The sequence below is a fragment of the Sapajus apella genome, unplaced genomic scaffold, assembly GCF_009761245.1.
Source record: "Sapajus apella isolate SASKATOON/1434 unplaced genomic scaffold, GSC_monkey_1.0 scaffold146, whole genome shotgun sequence".
In the NCBI taxonomy this organism is placed as follows: Eukaryota; Metazoa; Chordata; class Mammalia; order Primates; family Cebidae; genus Sapajus; species Sapajus apella.
In genome coordinates, this window is record NW_022437086.1 from 1,971,574 (window position 1) to 1,987,358 (window position 15,785).

At 43.3% G+C, this 15,785-nt stretch overlaps 1 protein-coding gene across 6 annotated transcripts in view; it reads left to right on the forward strand.

Moving 5' to 3' along the window:
- Positions 1 to 15,785, forward strand: part of LOC116540884 (S-adenosyl-L-methionine-dependent tRNA 4-demethylwyosine synthase TYW1) — a 309,103-nt gene that overhangs the window by 113,786 nt on the left and 179,532 nt on the right. For all 6 annotated transcript variants that reach the window (XM_032264675.1, XM_032264672.1, XM_032264670.1 and 3 more), the window contains one exon: positions 14,708 to 14,885. In XM_032264675.1, the coding sequence (XP_032120566.1) occupies positions 14,708 to 14,885 (178 nt within the window). The remainder of the gene's footprint in view (positions 1 to 14,707; positions 14,886 to 15,785) is intronic.

Below are 15,785 nucleotides of genomic sequence, written 5' to 3' on the forward strand. Positions count from 1 at the left end.
CAGCTGGATGTGATGGTGGGCGCCTATAATCCCAGCTTCTTGGGAGGCTGAGGCGGGAGAATTGCTGGAATCCAGGAGGCGGAGGTTGCAGTGAGCCGACATTGTGCCACTACACTTCAGCCTGGGTGCCAAGAGCGAAACTCCATCTTAAAAATAGATAAATAAATAAGTACAGTTTAGCAACTTATAATATGGTGCATTCAACTTGAAAGCTTTACCTGAGAATGTACCATCAACCTTCTTAGAAACATTTACCATTGTTCTGTCTTGCTGAGCTGAGCAGCCTTTTGAATGGATTGAAAATTTTAGGTTAGTGGAAAGTCTTAACTAATGTTAGTGGTGGGAAAACATTTTTTAAATGAATGCCTTATTCAAAAAAGGAGGGATAATATAAATGGCAGTTTCTTCCATATAATGCATAGTGATGTGGTAAAAATTCAGCCACTCCATTTTTTGAATTTCCTAATTTATTTCAGCCTTATATTAACAAATATTTGACTTTACTAGAGGTCACTGGTTCTCAAACTTTATCATGCATCAGAATCATCTGGAGGGCTTGTTGAAACAGATTGTTGGTCTACTTTCCCAGAGATTGGATGAGTAAGCCCAAGAGTGTGCCTTTTTTTTTTTTTGGACAGAATCTCACTCTGTCACCCAGGCTGGAGTGTGGTGGTGCCATCTTGGCTCACTGCAGCCTTCACTTCCGAAGCTCAGATTACCCTCCCGCCTCTGCCTTGGTCCCTGAGTAGCTGGTGCTACAGGCACAGGCCACCACCCTTGGCTAATTTTTTGTAAAGATGGGGTCTAGCTATCTTGCCCCGGCTGGTCTCAAACTCCTGGACTCAAGCCATCCACCTGCCTTGGCCTCCCACAGTGCTGGGATTACAGGTGTGAGCCACCCGAGAATGTGCATTTCTAACAGGTTTCTGGTTGGTGTTGATGCTGGTGACCTGGGGACCGCACTTTGAGAATCGCTACTCTACCTCTGACGGCTTCATAAAGCAACAGCTGGAGGCAATGAATCGAGATTTGTTAGGTTCCCTGTTGAATCTGTGTGCTCTGGTCTCTACCTACCACTGGTGACTCCTTCTCTCCTGTATTATTATTTCCTGTCATGTGCAACCATTAAAAAATAGTCCCAGCCAAGGCTGTTTTGATATAGGCACTCTTAGGGCGTTAACAGCATATCTGGGAATCTTTAGAAACCCTAGTAATTAGCATTCTGAAGATCAGGTGATTCTTTTATGTAAGGAAATTTGTTCTGTTCTGGCCACTCATTCATAATATTACAATACTCCCTACCACTTGATATGGCTAGACTGTGTCCCCATCACCCAAATCTCATCTTGAATTGTAATCTCTATAATCCCTGTGTGTGAAGGGAGAGACCAGGTGGAGGTAATTGAATCATGGGGGCCCTTTCCCCTCTGGTGATCTGGTGATAGTGTGTTCTCATGAGATCTGATGGTTTTATGAGGGGCTCTTCCCCCTCTGCTCTGCACTTCTCCTTCCTGCTGCCTTGTGAAGAAGGCACCTTGCTTCCCCTTTGCCTTCTGCTGTGATTGTAAATTTACTGAGGCCTCCCCAGCCATACTGAACTGATAGTTAATTAGACCTTTTTCCTTTATAAATTACTGTGTCTCGGGCAGTTCTTTGTAGCAGTATGAAAATGGACTCACTTATTTCTCATTATTTTGAGAATAATATGAGAAATGGAGAAAAGTCATGCAAATAATTGTTCAAGATCAATAGTAATTTATAAAAGATAATAATAAGTTAGTAGGCTGAGTGCAGTGCCTCACACCTGTAATCACAGGACTTTGGGAGGCCAGTGCAGGCGGATCACCTGATGTCAGGAGTTCGAGACCAATCTGGCTAATGTGCTGACACCCCGTCTCTACTAAAAATACAAAAATTAGCCAGGCATGGTGGCATGCACCTTTAATTCCAGCTACTTGGGAGGCCAAGGCCGGAGAATCACCTGAACCTGGGATGGAGGTTGCAGTGAGCCGAGTTCATGTGCCACTGCACTCCATCCTGGGTGACAAAGCAAGACTCCATCTTCAAAAAAACGATAATTAATAATTACACTTTTATTCTTTATGAATTTTCTAGGGAAAGTTGACCTGTACATATTTGTGTCTGTGTGTGGGCTGAATTTTTTTTTGTACATTTACAAAGATGCTAATGATTATTTTAATTTCTCATCTTGATTTTTAGTTTCGAGCATTTTTCGTTGGCAGGAGATAGGGAACAGATTTCTTTCTCTGACTTGGATAAAGCAGTGTCTTTTACCAGTGTTTTGGAAAATTAAATGAAACTATTGGTAAAGAACTAGGAAGCCCCACATCTGGAATTTGACTGGCTTTTCCTAGACTCATTGTTGGTTTAGTTAATAATTGATTGTTGATCTTCGAATAAGCTATGTGTCTTTTTAATAAATTTCAAGGCAAAGTCTTATTTTACTTTGGATAGTGTGTTAGAGTTCTCCAGAAAAATAGAACCAGTGGGTATGTGTGTGTTTGTGTGCATGTGTGTGCATGTGTGTGGAGAGTGAAAGAGAGACTGAGATTGGGATTCATTCATTCATTTTTAGGAGTTGGCTCATGTATTTGACAAGGCTCAGCAAATTCAGCATCTCATGGGTTGACTGGCAGGTTGGAGACCAAGGCAGTCTGGGAGTTCAAGTTCAAAGGCATTCTCTTGACAGAATTCCTTCTTACTTGGAACAGGTCAGTCTTTTTATATTAAAGCCTCTGAGTGATTGGATGAGGTCCATCCACATTATGATGGGCAGTCTACTTTACTGAAAGCCCACCAATTTAAATGTTAATCTTATCCAAAAAACACCACCACAGAAAACACCCAAAATAATGGCTGAACAAATATCTGGGCGCCATGGCCCACACAGGTTGACACATAAAATTAATCATCACAGATAGTAATATCAGAAGCAGGAAATGCCAGTATTTTTATTTTTATATGAAGTTGATTTTTTGATTGAATGCGTAAGGAGCTAATGGGATGATGAGTGAGGGCGTGTGTTTCCTGGACATCCTGGGATCTCCCTGAATGAACTGTGTCTTGGGCCGTTTTTGTGGGGTGGAAGCAGCCTTCCCCTGAAGAATAGACGTTCATTTCTTTATGCTGAGATGTCCTTCATACAGAATGACGATCTGAGTTTTGATAGTAATTTTTCTGACAGGAGCATTTTTGCAAATGCACCTTAAATGGAAATTTGTAATGAATAAACCATGAGGTAGACTTTATTGATGTTAATAAAATGTGTTAGGTGAGTTCCATGAGCACGTGTTTTTCAAAATTGTCTGCTGGTCCTGGTGAGGGGCTTGTCCTGTGCAGAAAGGGGTGTCCAGTAGTGACCTTAGCCTTATGTTAATCAGCAGGTGTCTCAAATGGTTTGTCTGTGGGTTCTTACAGTGTAAGGAAAACAAAAGAGTTTGAACATGTAGATTCTCTTGAGGGATGAAGGATGCAGGATAGCAGAGAGAAAGAATAGAGCATGTCTATGGATGCTGAATAGGCATTAGGATGCAGAAGATGGAAGGAATTCAACAACTGCCACCGATTTCATTCTTAACAGTGGTATTTATGCAGTATCTATTTTACCCTGGTAATTCCTACAACGGATTTTTTTTTCATGTCTGAATTGGTTGACTTGGTAACATGTTACCATGTCAGCAAAACATCTGTGTATTTAATCAGCAGCAAATTTGCTGGAAGGGTTTTCAGAGTGGAACTAGTTGATATTTGTGCATTGATGCTCTTGAGGTTAGTAGATCAATTTTTCTTTAAGCTAGTAGAAAGCAGGTGCATGTCTGAAGGTGTGATGGGTGTAGGCAGGCCAGCACATAGGTATAAGGGAGCCTCATTTGTTTTATTTTTATTTTACTTTATTTATTTTGAGACAGGGTCTCGCCGTGTTGCCCAGGCTGGAGTGCAGTGGCAGCATCTTGGCTCACTGCAACCTCTGCCTCTTGGGCTCAAGTGATCCTCCCACCTCAGCCTCCCAGGTAGCTGGAACTACAGGTGCATCCCACCACACTCAGCTAATTTTAAATTTTTTTCTGGAAATGTGTTCCCTGCCTGTATTGCCCCAGCTGGTCTTAAACTCTTGGGCTCACATGATCCTTCTGCCTGGGCCTCCAAGAGTGCTGGGGTTACAGGCATGAGCCACCGTGCCTGGCTTTCATTTGTTTTACATTTTCACAATGAATGAGAGATCCCTTAATTTGCAGTTTTCGGGTCCTGGTGACTATTTAATGCTCTTTTCTGTGTTCTAAGTTAGATTAAACAAGCCATTACTTTTTGAAAATCTATCTTATTGCTGTTAATAGTCATAGTGAATCTTGCTGTGAAACTATATGATAATAGAAAAGAAAAAAACCCTAATTATAAAAGGGTAAAGTACATAATTTGTAAGAATCCAGAGCCCTTCTAGAAAACTGGTGGTAGTCTGTAACATTTCAAAGAAAAAAATGTTATGTAATTTCTATTAAAATGATAACTGACAGCATTATAGAATTTTAGCACTTCAGAATATTGATTGTATTTTCTGTTTTGTTGGCAGCAAGTAATTTCAACTGAAAAAGACCCTAAAGGGATAGGGCCTTATTCTGTTGCTCAGGCTGGAATGCAGTGGCATGCATAGCTCACTGCAGCCTCAAACTACTGGATTCAACAAATCCTCCTGCCTCAGCCTCTCAAATAGCTGGGATTACAGCCACATGCTACCACACCCAGCTAATATTTTTAAAAATTTTTTGTAGAGTTGGGGGTCTCGCTGTTTGCCAGTCTGATCTCAAACTCTAGGGCTCAAGCAGTCTTTCAGCCTCAGCCTCCCAAAGTGCTGGGGTTACAGGTGTGAAACACTGCACCCAGCCTTAACTTTTATTTTAATAATATTGTGTCTGTGGGAATACACATTTCAGGCTTAAACAGAAATGCTTGCAAACAGAATTGTTGTATAAATTGGCAATTATAGGCATTTTTCGGAGGCTTGAAGGCATTTCTTTCGTAGTTGGTGATATTCCGGGTATCTCCACTTTGGCCTCTTTTTGGAGGTCCACTCTTAGCTCATGAATCATTTCCCTCACTCTGGCTTGGCGTCCTTTGCTTTCTAGTGTGAGTTCCTGCCCGATTAGGAAGAACGCCTGCTGTCCCTCCCGGGTCTGGTTCAGTTGGGTGTGAGGTGGACCCGGCTCTGGGGATCGTTGCTTATTGTTGGAGTTCCCGTGCTGGAGCTCAGTGGCCAGTCCTGAGCAGCTTTGGAAGATAATCCCTGATGTTTTCAATGCTTCCTTGTTTTGTTTTGTTTTTTTGAGATGGAGTTTCGCTCTTGTTATCCAGGCTGGAGTGCAGTGGCACAATCAGCTCACTGCAACCTCTGCGTCCTGGTTTTAAGCGATTCTCCTGCCTCGGCCCGAGAGCTGGGATTACAGGCATGCGCCACCACGCCCGGCTAATTTTGTCTTTTTAGTAGAGACAGAGTTTTTCCGTGTATTTAGGCTGGTCTTGAACTCCCGACCTCAGGTGATCCACTCACCTTGGCTTCCCAATGTGCTGAGATTACAGGCATGAGCCACCACACCTGGCCTTGTGTTCTTAATTCTGAGGGCAATCATTGTCTTTTCAGTTATTTCACTGAGTTATAAAAATATCTTTCTTTTCGTGACCTTTATTAGCTTTCCTTTGATATACATACAAAATTAACTTTATATTGATTAAAAGTGGGTCAGAATTCCAGTGCCACTCAGCATCTATTCAAAATACTGCCTGCCCTCTTCTAAGTACTACCATGGCAGGGAGAAATCGTTCCCAGAAAATAGGGCTGAGGTTTCTTTAGCTCAGTTTTCCATCTGTTCAGCAAATATCAAGTGATTGCACATTCTTTTTTTTTTTTTTTTAAATATATATTTTATTGTGTTTTAGGTTTTGGGGTACATGTGAAGAACATGTAAGATTGTTGCATAGGTACACATATGGCAGTGTGATTTGCTGCCTTCCTCCTCATCAGCTATATCTGGCATTTCTCCCCTTGCTATCTCTCCCCAACTCCCCACCCCCCGCTGTCCCTCCCCTAGTTCTCCCCAACAGACCCCAGTGTGTGATGCTCCCCTCCCTGTGTCCATATGTTCTCACTGTTCAACACCCACCTATGAGTGAGAACACGCGGTGTTTGATTTTCTGTTCTTGTGTCAGTTTGCTGAGAATGATGGTTTCCAGGTTCACCCATGTCCCTTGTAGGACACAAACTCATCATTTTATATGGCTGCATAGTATTCCATGGTGTATATGTGCCACATTTTCCCTGTCCAGTCTATCACTGATGGGCATTTGGGTTAATTCCAAGTCTTTGCTATTGTAAACAGTGCCACAGTGAATATACGTGTGCACGTGTCCTTATAATAGAACGATTTATAATCCTTTGGGTATATACCCAGTAATGGGATTGCTGGGTCAAATGGAATTTCTGTTTCTTGGTCCTTGAATCGCCACACTGTCTTCCACAATGGTTGAACTAGTTTACACTCCTACCAACAGTGTAGAAGTGTTCCTCTTTCTCCACATCCTTTCCAGCATCTGTTGTCTCCAGATTTTTTGATGATCGCCATTCTAAGTGGTGTTGCACAGTCTTTATTAGGAATGTCCTCAGTACTGAAGTTGCAAAGATGAAACAGACATCATTTATTACTAGGTGTTTTTATCTATGCTTTAGGCTAGAAGCGAAGTATTGCGAGAAATAAAAGATCTCCAACAGATGGCTTTCACAAACCAGGTATGCTAACATACACATCATAAAGAAAATGTAGATGCGGGGAAGAGAGCAACACCTGTTAACTGTTTTCTGAAACTTATTTATGAAAACCTCAAATGGAATATCTATATCAAACAGATACTATTTATGACTTTTAGCCAGGATGGGTTGTTGGGAAGATTTTTGGCCAGGAACTGCATTGTTATGAGAAGAAAGAAGAGAATGTTTTATTTCTGTTCGGCCCAAACTTTAGAAATAGGAATAATATATACTGAGCATTACATCATGTTTATTTGTGTTTTATTTGGTATATTGCTATGGCATTAGGATGAAAATTTTGGGAGCTTAAGTTCTGGCCTTGTCATCTTTCACTGAGATGAAGTATGCTTGTTAGTTAATCTGCTGACTGTAATTGTGATTATCCAAGATGAGGAAGCTGTTCAGGATAAGAGAAATGTCAGATAAACTTGCTTAATCAAAAAATCCAAAGGATTAGAATAACAAAGCAGAGTTTAGTTGTGAAAGGGTTAAGATTTGGGCACCATGAAGAGAACAGATTGTGTGTGTGTGTGTGTGTGTGCACGCGCACATGTGTGTGTGTGTGAGACAATGGGAAACAGCACAGTAGATTTGCTGTTGAAATGTACTGTGTCTCTTGTTCCCTGGACTGTCTCTCTTTTCTCAAGGAACGCTTCCCTTTAGAAATTTAGGGGCTGTTTCAATTTCTATCATATTTCCATGAGGACAGTGCAAGAAGACATGACATTCAGCCCTTGTCTTTGGAAGGGCCACTGTATCAGCCCGTGGTGGACAGCAGGAAGTAGAAATGTGCTCTTAGGAAGGGGACAAGCAAGCTTGACGTATGCTTCTCAGTGCCTTAGTCGTGGGACAATCAGTTCATCAGGGATTTTTGTTTTGTTTTGTTTTGTTTTGGATTTTGTTTGTTTTTGTGATTGTCTAAATGTGCAAATATGATATTTTTATTTCTGGTTTCTGGAAAAGATGGCATTGGTGTCTTCTGGTGTCTTTGCTCTTAGGTTTCCTCCTTCCTCCCTGGCTGCTCTGTGGTGTCGTGTCCGTTTTTATCCCTGTTCCTTTCCCTAGAACTGTGAGTGTTGTGGGACTCAGTCCGTGGTCGTCCCTGTCTCGTTACTCCCAAGGCTTTCTTTGTCTGAGCTGACGGCAGCTATGTTGCTCGGGCCAAGAACTTCATCGGCCCCTCTCGCTCTCTCATACCCCACATCCAATCCATTTGAAAATCCCTCTTGGCGATACTGAGGGACTATGTTAACTTCTCTTCCCAGGTCCACCAGAGGCTGCTTTCAAAGGGAAGAACTTCCTAGTGCCATGCCTCCATCCACCTCCCCATCCAGAAACCTAGAGTTCTTTGTCTAACTTGCCCGCACGCAGCTGGGTGGAAAGCCCAGGTGAGCTTCCTTTGTTTAGAAAGCCCGCCAAAAGCTCCAAGGGAGGAGGCTTTGATTGCGAGCCAGGCAACCAATCCAATACCAGATTGAAGATCAGTCACTCCAGAGGAAGTGTGGAAAAGCTGCTCTCACTGCGCAAGAACTTGAGTAGGGCGGGAGTAACTCCAAGGTTAAAATCCCCCTACTCCCTTACCTCTAGGGACTCCATCTCTGGATCCCCTCCTCCCTCTCTCTCTCAGTCGCTTTTCTTCAAAGCTCTTTCAGTTCGATACTTAACTTCAACAATATTATCAAGCTGCCAGGGTCCTCTTCCCTATTCTTGTGTGAGTGAGAGCCCAAGAACCTCAGGGCACATCCCATCAGGGAGGGAGCCAGCCTCCCCCACGTCCCACGACCTGGTGACAATACCTTCATAATAGAGCCAGCTTATCGACTTTGCCACCTCCACTGTCGTGCCACCTCCACTGTCCACTTGGTCCAGGCCATAGTTTCCTTTTATATTATATTATAGTCTGTTGGCCAGTTCTCCTCGCTCCTTGCCCGTCTGTTCTCAGTGTAGAAACCGATGTGATCTACTTTAAACAAAGGTCAGCTTACACCGCCCTCTTCTCAGAATGTGGCACGGGCTACCCATGGCACGGCACTCAGGTTCCCTGCATGTAATCAGGCGGACTCCGACTTCGGAGTCTTTCCTCTGTCTGGAGTGCTCCTCCCTCTGTGCCCTCTTGGTCCACCCCCTCACCTCCTCCAACTCCACCTTCCTTTTTGTCCTGACCAGCCTGAGTGACAGGGCGGCCTGCCTCTTTTTCCTCTGGCCATCCCACATCTTCATTGCCCTCCTCTTGCTCTTCTCCATGTTCTTGTCACTTTCTATTATATTATGGAAATACGTATCCAACGTGGCAGCCATTAGCCACATGTGGCCCATTTAAATTAGTGAACATTAAATGAAATTAAAAAATCACTTTCCCATTCACATTAGCCACATTTCAAGTGCTCAGTAGTCACATGTGGCTAGTGGCTTCTGTATTAGTGAAGAAAGAGAACATTTCCGTCATTGTGGAAAATTCTGTTGGACTCTTCTGTTACAGAATGGATTGATTTGCTATGTTTGATTTTTAATGTTTGTATCTCACTCTCTAGAATGTAAACTCCACAAGGACACATACCTGTCTCTGTTTTATTTATTGAGAGAAAGGTCTAGTGGTAGTTGCCACATAGGAGGTGATCCATATATACATGTTTAATGGTATGGAATTACCATTTTATTTAAATTAATTAACATAATTTGCTGGGTGTAGTGGCTCAGGCCTGTAATCCCAGCACTATAGGAGGCTGAGCTGGGAGGATTGCTTGAGCTCAGGAGTCTGAGAACAGCCTGAGCAACATGGCAAAACTTCTTATTTACCAAAAATTAAAAAGAAATTAGCTGAGTGTGGTGGCACATGCCTGTGGTCCCAGCTACTGAGGAGGCGGAGGTGGGAGGATCACTTGAGCCCAGGAGACTGAGGCTGCAGTCAGCTTGATCATATCGCTGTTTTCCAGCCTGAGTGACAGAGGGACACCCTGTCTAAAAAATAATAATAATTGAATTTATTTTTCAGGTCAAAATAAAAACATTTGCAGCAAGCACAGTTTGAATGTTTATATGCTTGACCTGGCACCCCATTAAGTATTTCATGTAGCTTATTTCATTTAATTGTTATAATTGCTGTATGTGTGTGTGTGTAAAACCCCCATTTTAAAGATCAGGGAATGGGCTTGGAGAGGCTTGACCAGCATACAGACTAGCTTCGTGGTGGAGCTAGAGTGTGAACCCAGGGCATCTATGTCCCAGTGGCCAGGGCCTGGCAGATACTCCTTCCACTTTCTGCGTTTTAGGTTGGTTTTGGAGTTCAGGTTCAACCTGCCTTTCTACTGAGCTGCTCATGGGGGTGATTATAGTTAATGGTATGCGTTTGAAAAGGAAATGTTATGCTTAATGCCGAGTTGTCTTGACAACATAGAATGAGCTTAAGGATCAAATTTTATTTAAAAACTTTGTTTCACTCAAGTTAAGATCTTAGATTTCAGTAACCTAAAAAATTACTCATCCATCCAAAAATACCGATATGAAATGCATTCTTACAATTGCAGTTAGATAGTCATAAAAGAAGACGTCAGCTGTCACATTGAGATGGTTTTCATTTTGGTCTGTACTCTGTTGGTTTGATCTCTTGGATATTTACTTGCATTTATTATTTTACATTGGGGGTACAAAGTGCATGTTTTTTACATCGGTGTATTGTGTACTGCTGGGAATCAGACTTCTCGTGTACCCTTTACTCAGATAGTGAACATTGTACCTGATAGGTATTTTTTCAACTCTCACCCTGTCCCATCCCCTTTTGGAGTCTCTAGTGTCTGTTATTTCCATCTTTATGTCCATGTGTACCCATTGGTTGGCTCCCACTTAAAAGTGAGAACATGTGATGTCTAATGTTCTTTTAGTTCGCCTAGGATGATGGCCTCCAGCTCCATCCATGTTCCTGCAAAGGACATGAATGTGCTCTTTTTATGGCTGCGTAGTATTCCATGGTGCACTTGTACCACATTTTCTTGTCCTGTCACCTGTTGATGGACACTTAGGTTGGTTTCATGAGTTTAGCTATTGTCAGGAGTGCTGTGAGGAACATACGAGTGAGTACAGGTGTTTTTTTAAATATGAATTCTTTTCCAGGAGTGGGATTGGTGGGTTGAATGGTAGTTCTGTTTTCACTTCTTTGAGAAGTCTCTCTATAGAGGCTGAACTAATTCCCAGCAATAGTGTGTAAGCGTTCCCTTTTCTCTACATCTACGCCAATATCTGTTGTTTTGCTTTTTAATAATAGCTATTCTGATTGGTATAAGATGACATCCCATTGTAGTTTTAATTTTCATTCCTCTGCAAATGATGATTAGGGATGTTGAGTGTTTTTTCATGTTACTTGCACTTTCTTATTTCTAAGGTGGAGGGGAGAGAGAGAAAGAGAGTGTGTGTGTGTGTGTGTGTGTGTGTGTGTGTCACACCTGACACCAATAACTTAACTTAAGCATACCCTGAGAATGACTGTATGTTCTAAGAAGAATGTGTGTTCTGAGCTCCAAGCTTGGGAGATCCACGAGTGGCTAACCCAGGGATTCATTCTCTTAGTTTTTTTCTGTGAAGGTTTTATTTTGGCTGTGAGGAACATCTGAATCCCTAGCCCTTCCTGTGGAATGTAGATCATAGAGGGGATCAAGGCCCTGTGTTTTCGCTTAAATAAAGGGATGCCAGTGGAGATTGCTGGGGGAAGGTACTAAGTGAAAATGCTGTATAAACTACGTGGCTTTTTTTTTTTTTTTTTTTTGAGACAAGGTCTTGCTCTCTCATCCAGGCTGGAGTGCAGTGGTGCAGTCTTGGCTCACTGCAGCCTCCGCTTTCTGGGTTCAAGTGATTCTTCTGCTTCAGCCTCCCAAGTAGCTGGGACTACAGGTACCCACCACCATGCCTGGCTAATTTTTGTATTTTTAGTAGAGATGGGGGCTTCACCATGTTGGCCAACCTGGTCTTGAACCTGACTTCAAGTGATCTGCCTGCCTGAGATACTGGGCCTGACTGAACTGTGTGCTTTTTACAAGCAATTGTGGCTCTCCTGTGCAGCACACTGCCACTGGACTGTTCTGTTTCTGAGTCCCTTCAGTAAATCCTGTCTCGGCTAGGTGCAGTGGCTCAAACCTGTAATCCCAGCATTTGGGGAGGCTGAGGCGGGCCAATGATGAAGTCAGGAGTTCGAGACCAGTCTGGCCAACATGGTAAAACCCTGTCTTTACCAAAAAAAAAAAAAATTAGCCAGGCGCGTGATGGTGTGCCCCTGTATACAATCCCAGCTACTTGGGAGACTGAGGCAGGAGAATCACATGAACCTGGGATGCAGAGGTTGCAGTGAGTTGAGATCACGCCACTGCGCTCCTTCCCCGGGTGACAGTGCGAGATTCCATCTCAAAACAACAGCAAAAACCCTGTGTCTCGTTCATTGGTTCCGAATCTTTGCCAGCCTCTCACTCATGGTGCCATCCCTATTGAAGTCAATAGGGGTCTGGCGGAACACTGTGTGTAAAATAAAATCACTTTCTGAACACAGGCACAACTGAGCAGTGGAATTTCACTTTATTTCACCACGTTCTTTGTTGTTGTTAAGGTGATAGTGACTGGGATCTAATCCGTTTCATAAACCAGAATAAAGGTTATAATACCACGTCCTTAATGAGCGTTTCTTGTGTGCCAGACACTCTGCTAAGGCCTTTACATGCATTATCTCCTTTAATCCCAACAAAAATTCTCCAAGGTAGTTACCGTTCGCAGCTAACAAAATTACGTTTCAAAGATGGCCAATGAGAGACACAGGAGACGTATGAACACGCTTCTCCCCCAGGCCCAAGCTTCATGAGGAATCTCTGTCCTGCAGAGAGAATGTATTCTTCAAAGGGAACCTAGAAATAAGTGATTTACAACTATCAGGAGTTAAGGAGATACGTATTTTTTTCTTTGTTTTTTAACTTTCATTTTAAGTTCAGGGGCACATGTGCAGGTTTGTTACACAGGTAACTTTGTGTCATAGGGGTTTGCTGTACAGATTATTTCATCACCGGGTATGAAGCCCGGTACCCATGAGTTATTTCTCCTGATCCTCTCCCTCCTCCACCCTCCACTGTCTAATAGGCCCCAGAGTGTGTCATTCCCCTCTATGTGTCCATGTGTTCTCAGGAGATGTATTTTTGCCTACTTACACTCTTTCTAAGTCTTTCACATTCTCTGTTACACTGAAGGACTTTTAGGACAGTGTGTCTCTGAATACCTTCTACGTTGAGTCAAGAGCAGTGCCTGTCAGACCAAGCTGCATGCTGGAATCACATGGAGATCTGTTTAGAAATCCTGATGCCCGAGGCCCCTCCCCAGAGACTGATTTAATGTGTTTGGGACACAGCCAGGACATTGAGATTGTTAAAAGTTCTTTGGGTCATTCCAGTGTTCAACTAGGATTCAGCACGAGTGGTGTGTGTCACTGGTACTAAATGTGGCTGCTAAACTTGTCCGCTCACTGGAGTCACCTGGGGAGCTTCAGAAACTGCAATTGCCTGTGCCCTCCACCAGAGGTTAGTCGGTCTGTGCTGTGGCCCGGATTCTGGGAATTTTAAGATTCCAAAGTGATTCCAATGTGCAGACAGGTGTGGGCCCCTTTGGCTTTATGCAGTGGCTTCCAGCCTTGGCTGTATGTAACAACCATCTGAGAAGCTTTAATAAAACCCATTGTCCAGGCTTGCACGCACTCTGATGAAACACACTCTTTGGAGGTGGACCTATGTGGAATATTTTTTTTTTTTTTGAGAGACAGAGTCTCACTCTTTGGCCCAGGCTGGAATGCAGCGGCGCGATTTTGGCTCACTGCAACCTCCACCTCCCGGGTTCAAGCAATTCTCCTGCTTCAGCCTCCCAAGTAGCTGGAATTACAAGCGCCCACCAGCACACCTAGCTAATTTTTGTAATTTTTTACTAAAGATGGGGTTTCACCATGTTGCCAGGCTGGTCTCGAACTCCTGACCTCAAGTGATCTGCCCGCCTCAACCTCGCAAAGTGCTGGGATTACAGGTGTGAGGCACCACGCCCAGCTTATTTTTGTTTTTTGAGACAGTCTCACTCTGTCATCCAGGTTGGAGTATAGTGGCATAATTGTGGTTCACTGTAGCCTCAATCTCCCAGATTCAATTGATTCTCCCACCTCAGCCTCCCAAGCAGTTGGGACCACAGACAAACGCCACCATGCCCAGCTAATTTTTGTTTTTTTAAAATTTTTAGTTGAGACAAGGTCTCATTATATTGCCAAGGCTAGTTTTGAACTCCTGGTCTCAAGCAGTCCTCCTGCCTTGGCCTCCCAAAGTGCTGGGATCACAGGTGTGAGCCACTGTGCCTGGCCTCACAGGTGTGAGCCACTGCGGCAGTATTATTTGAAGCTCCTAGTGACTTCTGTATGAAGCCAAAGATGAGAATGACAGGGGTCTTCTTTTTCTCTCCTATACAGCTTTGGACCAACTACATTTACTTTCCCACCTCTGGATACTTGAGGAATGCTTGGGACCATGATTGGCCTAGAACAGGCTTGTTCTTACGCAGATATACTGAGTTTATTTTCTTAGATCAACATGAAAGAATGCAAAGCTGAGCAAATTATGCAAAGGGACTTACTCTACCCTCCAAATAATTAGCTAACAAAGCTAGTTTTGCCTGCTTGTGTTGATGTAGCTTCACTAGTACCAAAACTAAGAATGAGGTTACGGACTGATTTTTCCGATTTAATAATTCTAGTCCCACCCTGCCCTTTGGCCTTTGTTTTGTATTCTTTGACTGGTATCAAAAGTGAATTTGCCCTATAAAATCATCTTTGGAAAAATGTAAGTGACATCCTCCATCTGCCTTATGTAGCTGGGTCCTTTTCACTGTCTTCTCCAGGAGTCCCGGGTGTCAAAGCAGAGCGCTTTGAAGAAGGAATGATGGTAAAGCACTGCGCATTGTCCCTCGTGGGAGAGCCAATCATGTACCCAGAGATCAACAGCTTTTTGAAGTTACTCCACCAGCGTCAAATCTCCAGTTTCCTGGTGACAAATGCACAGTTCCCTGCTGAAATCCGGTGAGTTGTCCAGCCTGTGAAGAGATGCTGCTTGAGTCTGTGTTTCACTGCAAAGTAAAACCAATAGGCATTAATCCATTTGAACAGGATTAATTACCTGCTACATATAAATGTTGGGCTTTGGGAGGTGAAGATGGTCCTGCCCTTCAAAATCTGTTCTGTTAGGGACAACAACATTAGTAAAAAGAATAGAGGCACAGATAACTCACAAGGAGAATTCAAAAAGAGAATTAATTTTTTTCCAAATGGGAGAGGCAGGGTAAAGCTTTCCAGAGAAGCTGTCATTTAATTTTTTTTTTTTTTTTTGAGTTGGAGTCTCACTCTTTCTCCCAGGCTGGAGTGCAGTGGTGCAATCGTGGCTCACTGCAACCTCCGCCTCCTGGGTTCAAGTGATTCTCCTTCCTCAGCCTCCTGAGTAGCTGGGACTAGAGATGCCTGGCACCACGTCTGGCTAATTTTTTTCTTTTCTTTTTTCTTTTTTTTTTTTGATTGTTAATAGAGATGAGCTTTCCCCTTGTTGGTCAGTCTGGTCTCCCAACTCCTGACCTCAAGTGATCCTCCTGCCTCAGCCTCTCAAAGTGCTAGGATTACAGGCATAAGCCACTGTGCCTGGCCTAATTTTTATCTTTGTTTGGGATTGGTACTTGAGAAAGTAGGAAACTATATTTTGCTAATAAGGAGCTTCGCGAGAAAGATGTGGAGTTGGGGTATTTGTGATAACCGTTACATATATGTAGCCTGTTCAGACCACGGAGCGTGTGAAAGAGAGTGGCAGGTGGACGGCAAGTTGGGAAGGCTGGGTGTGATAACCGTTACATACATGTAGCCTGTTCAGACCACAGAGCGTGTGAAAGAGAGTGGCAGGTGGACGGCAAGTTGGGAAGGTTGGGTGTGATAACC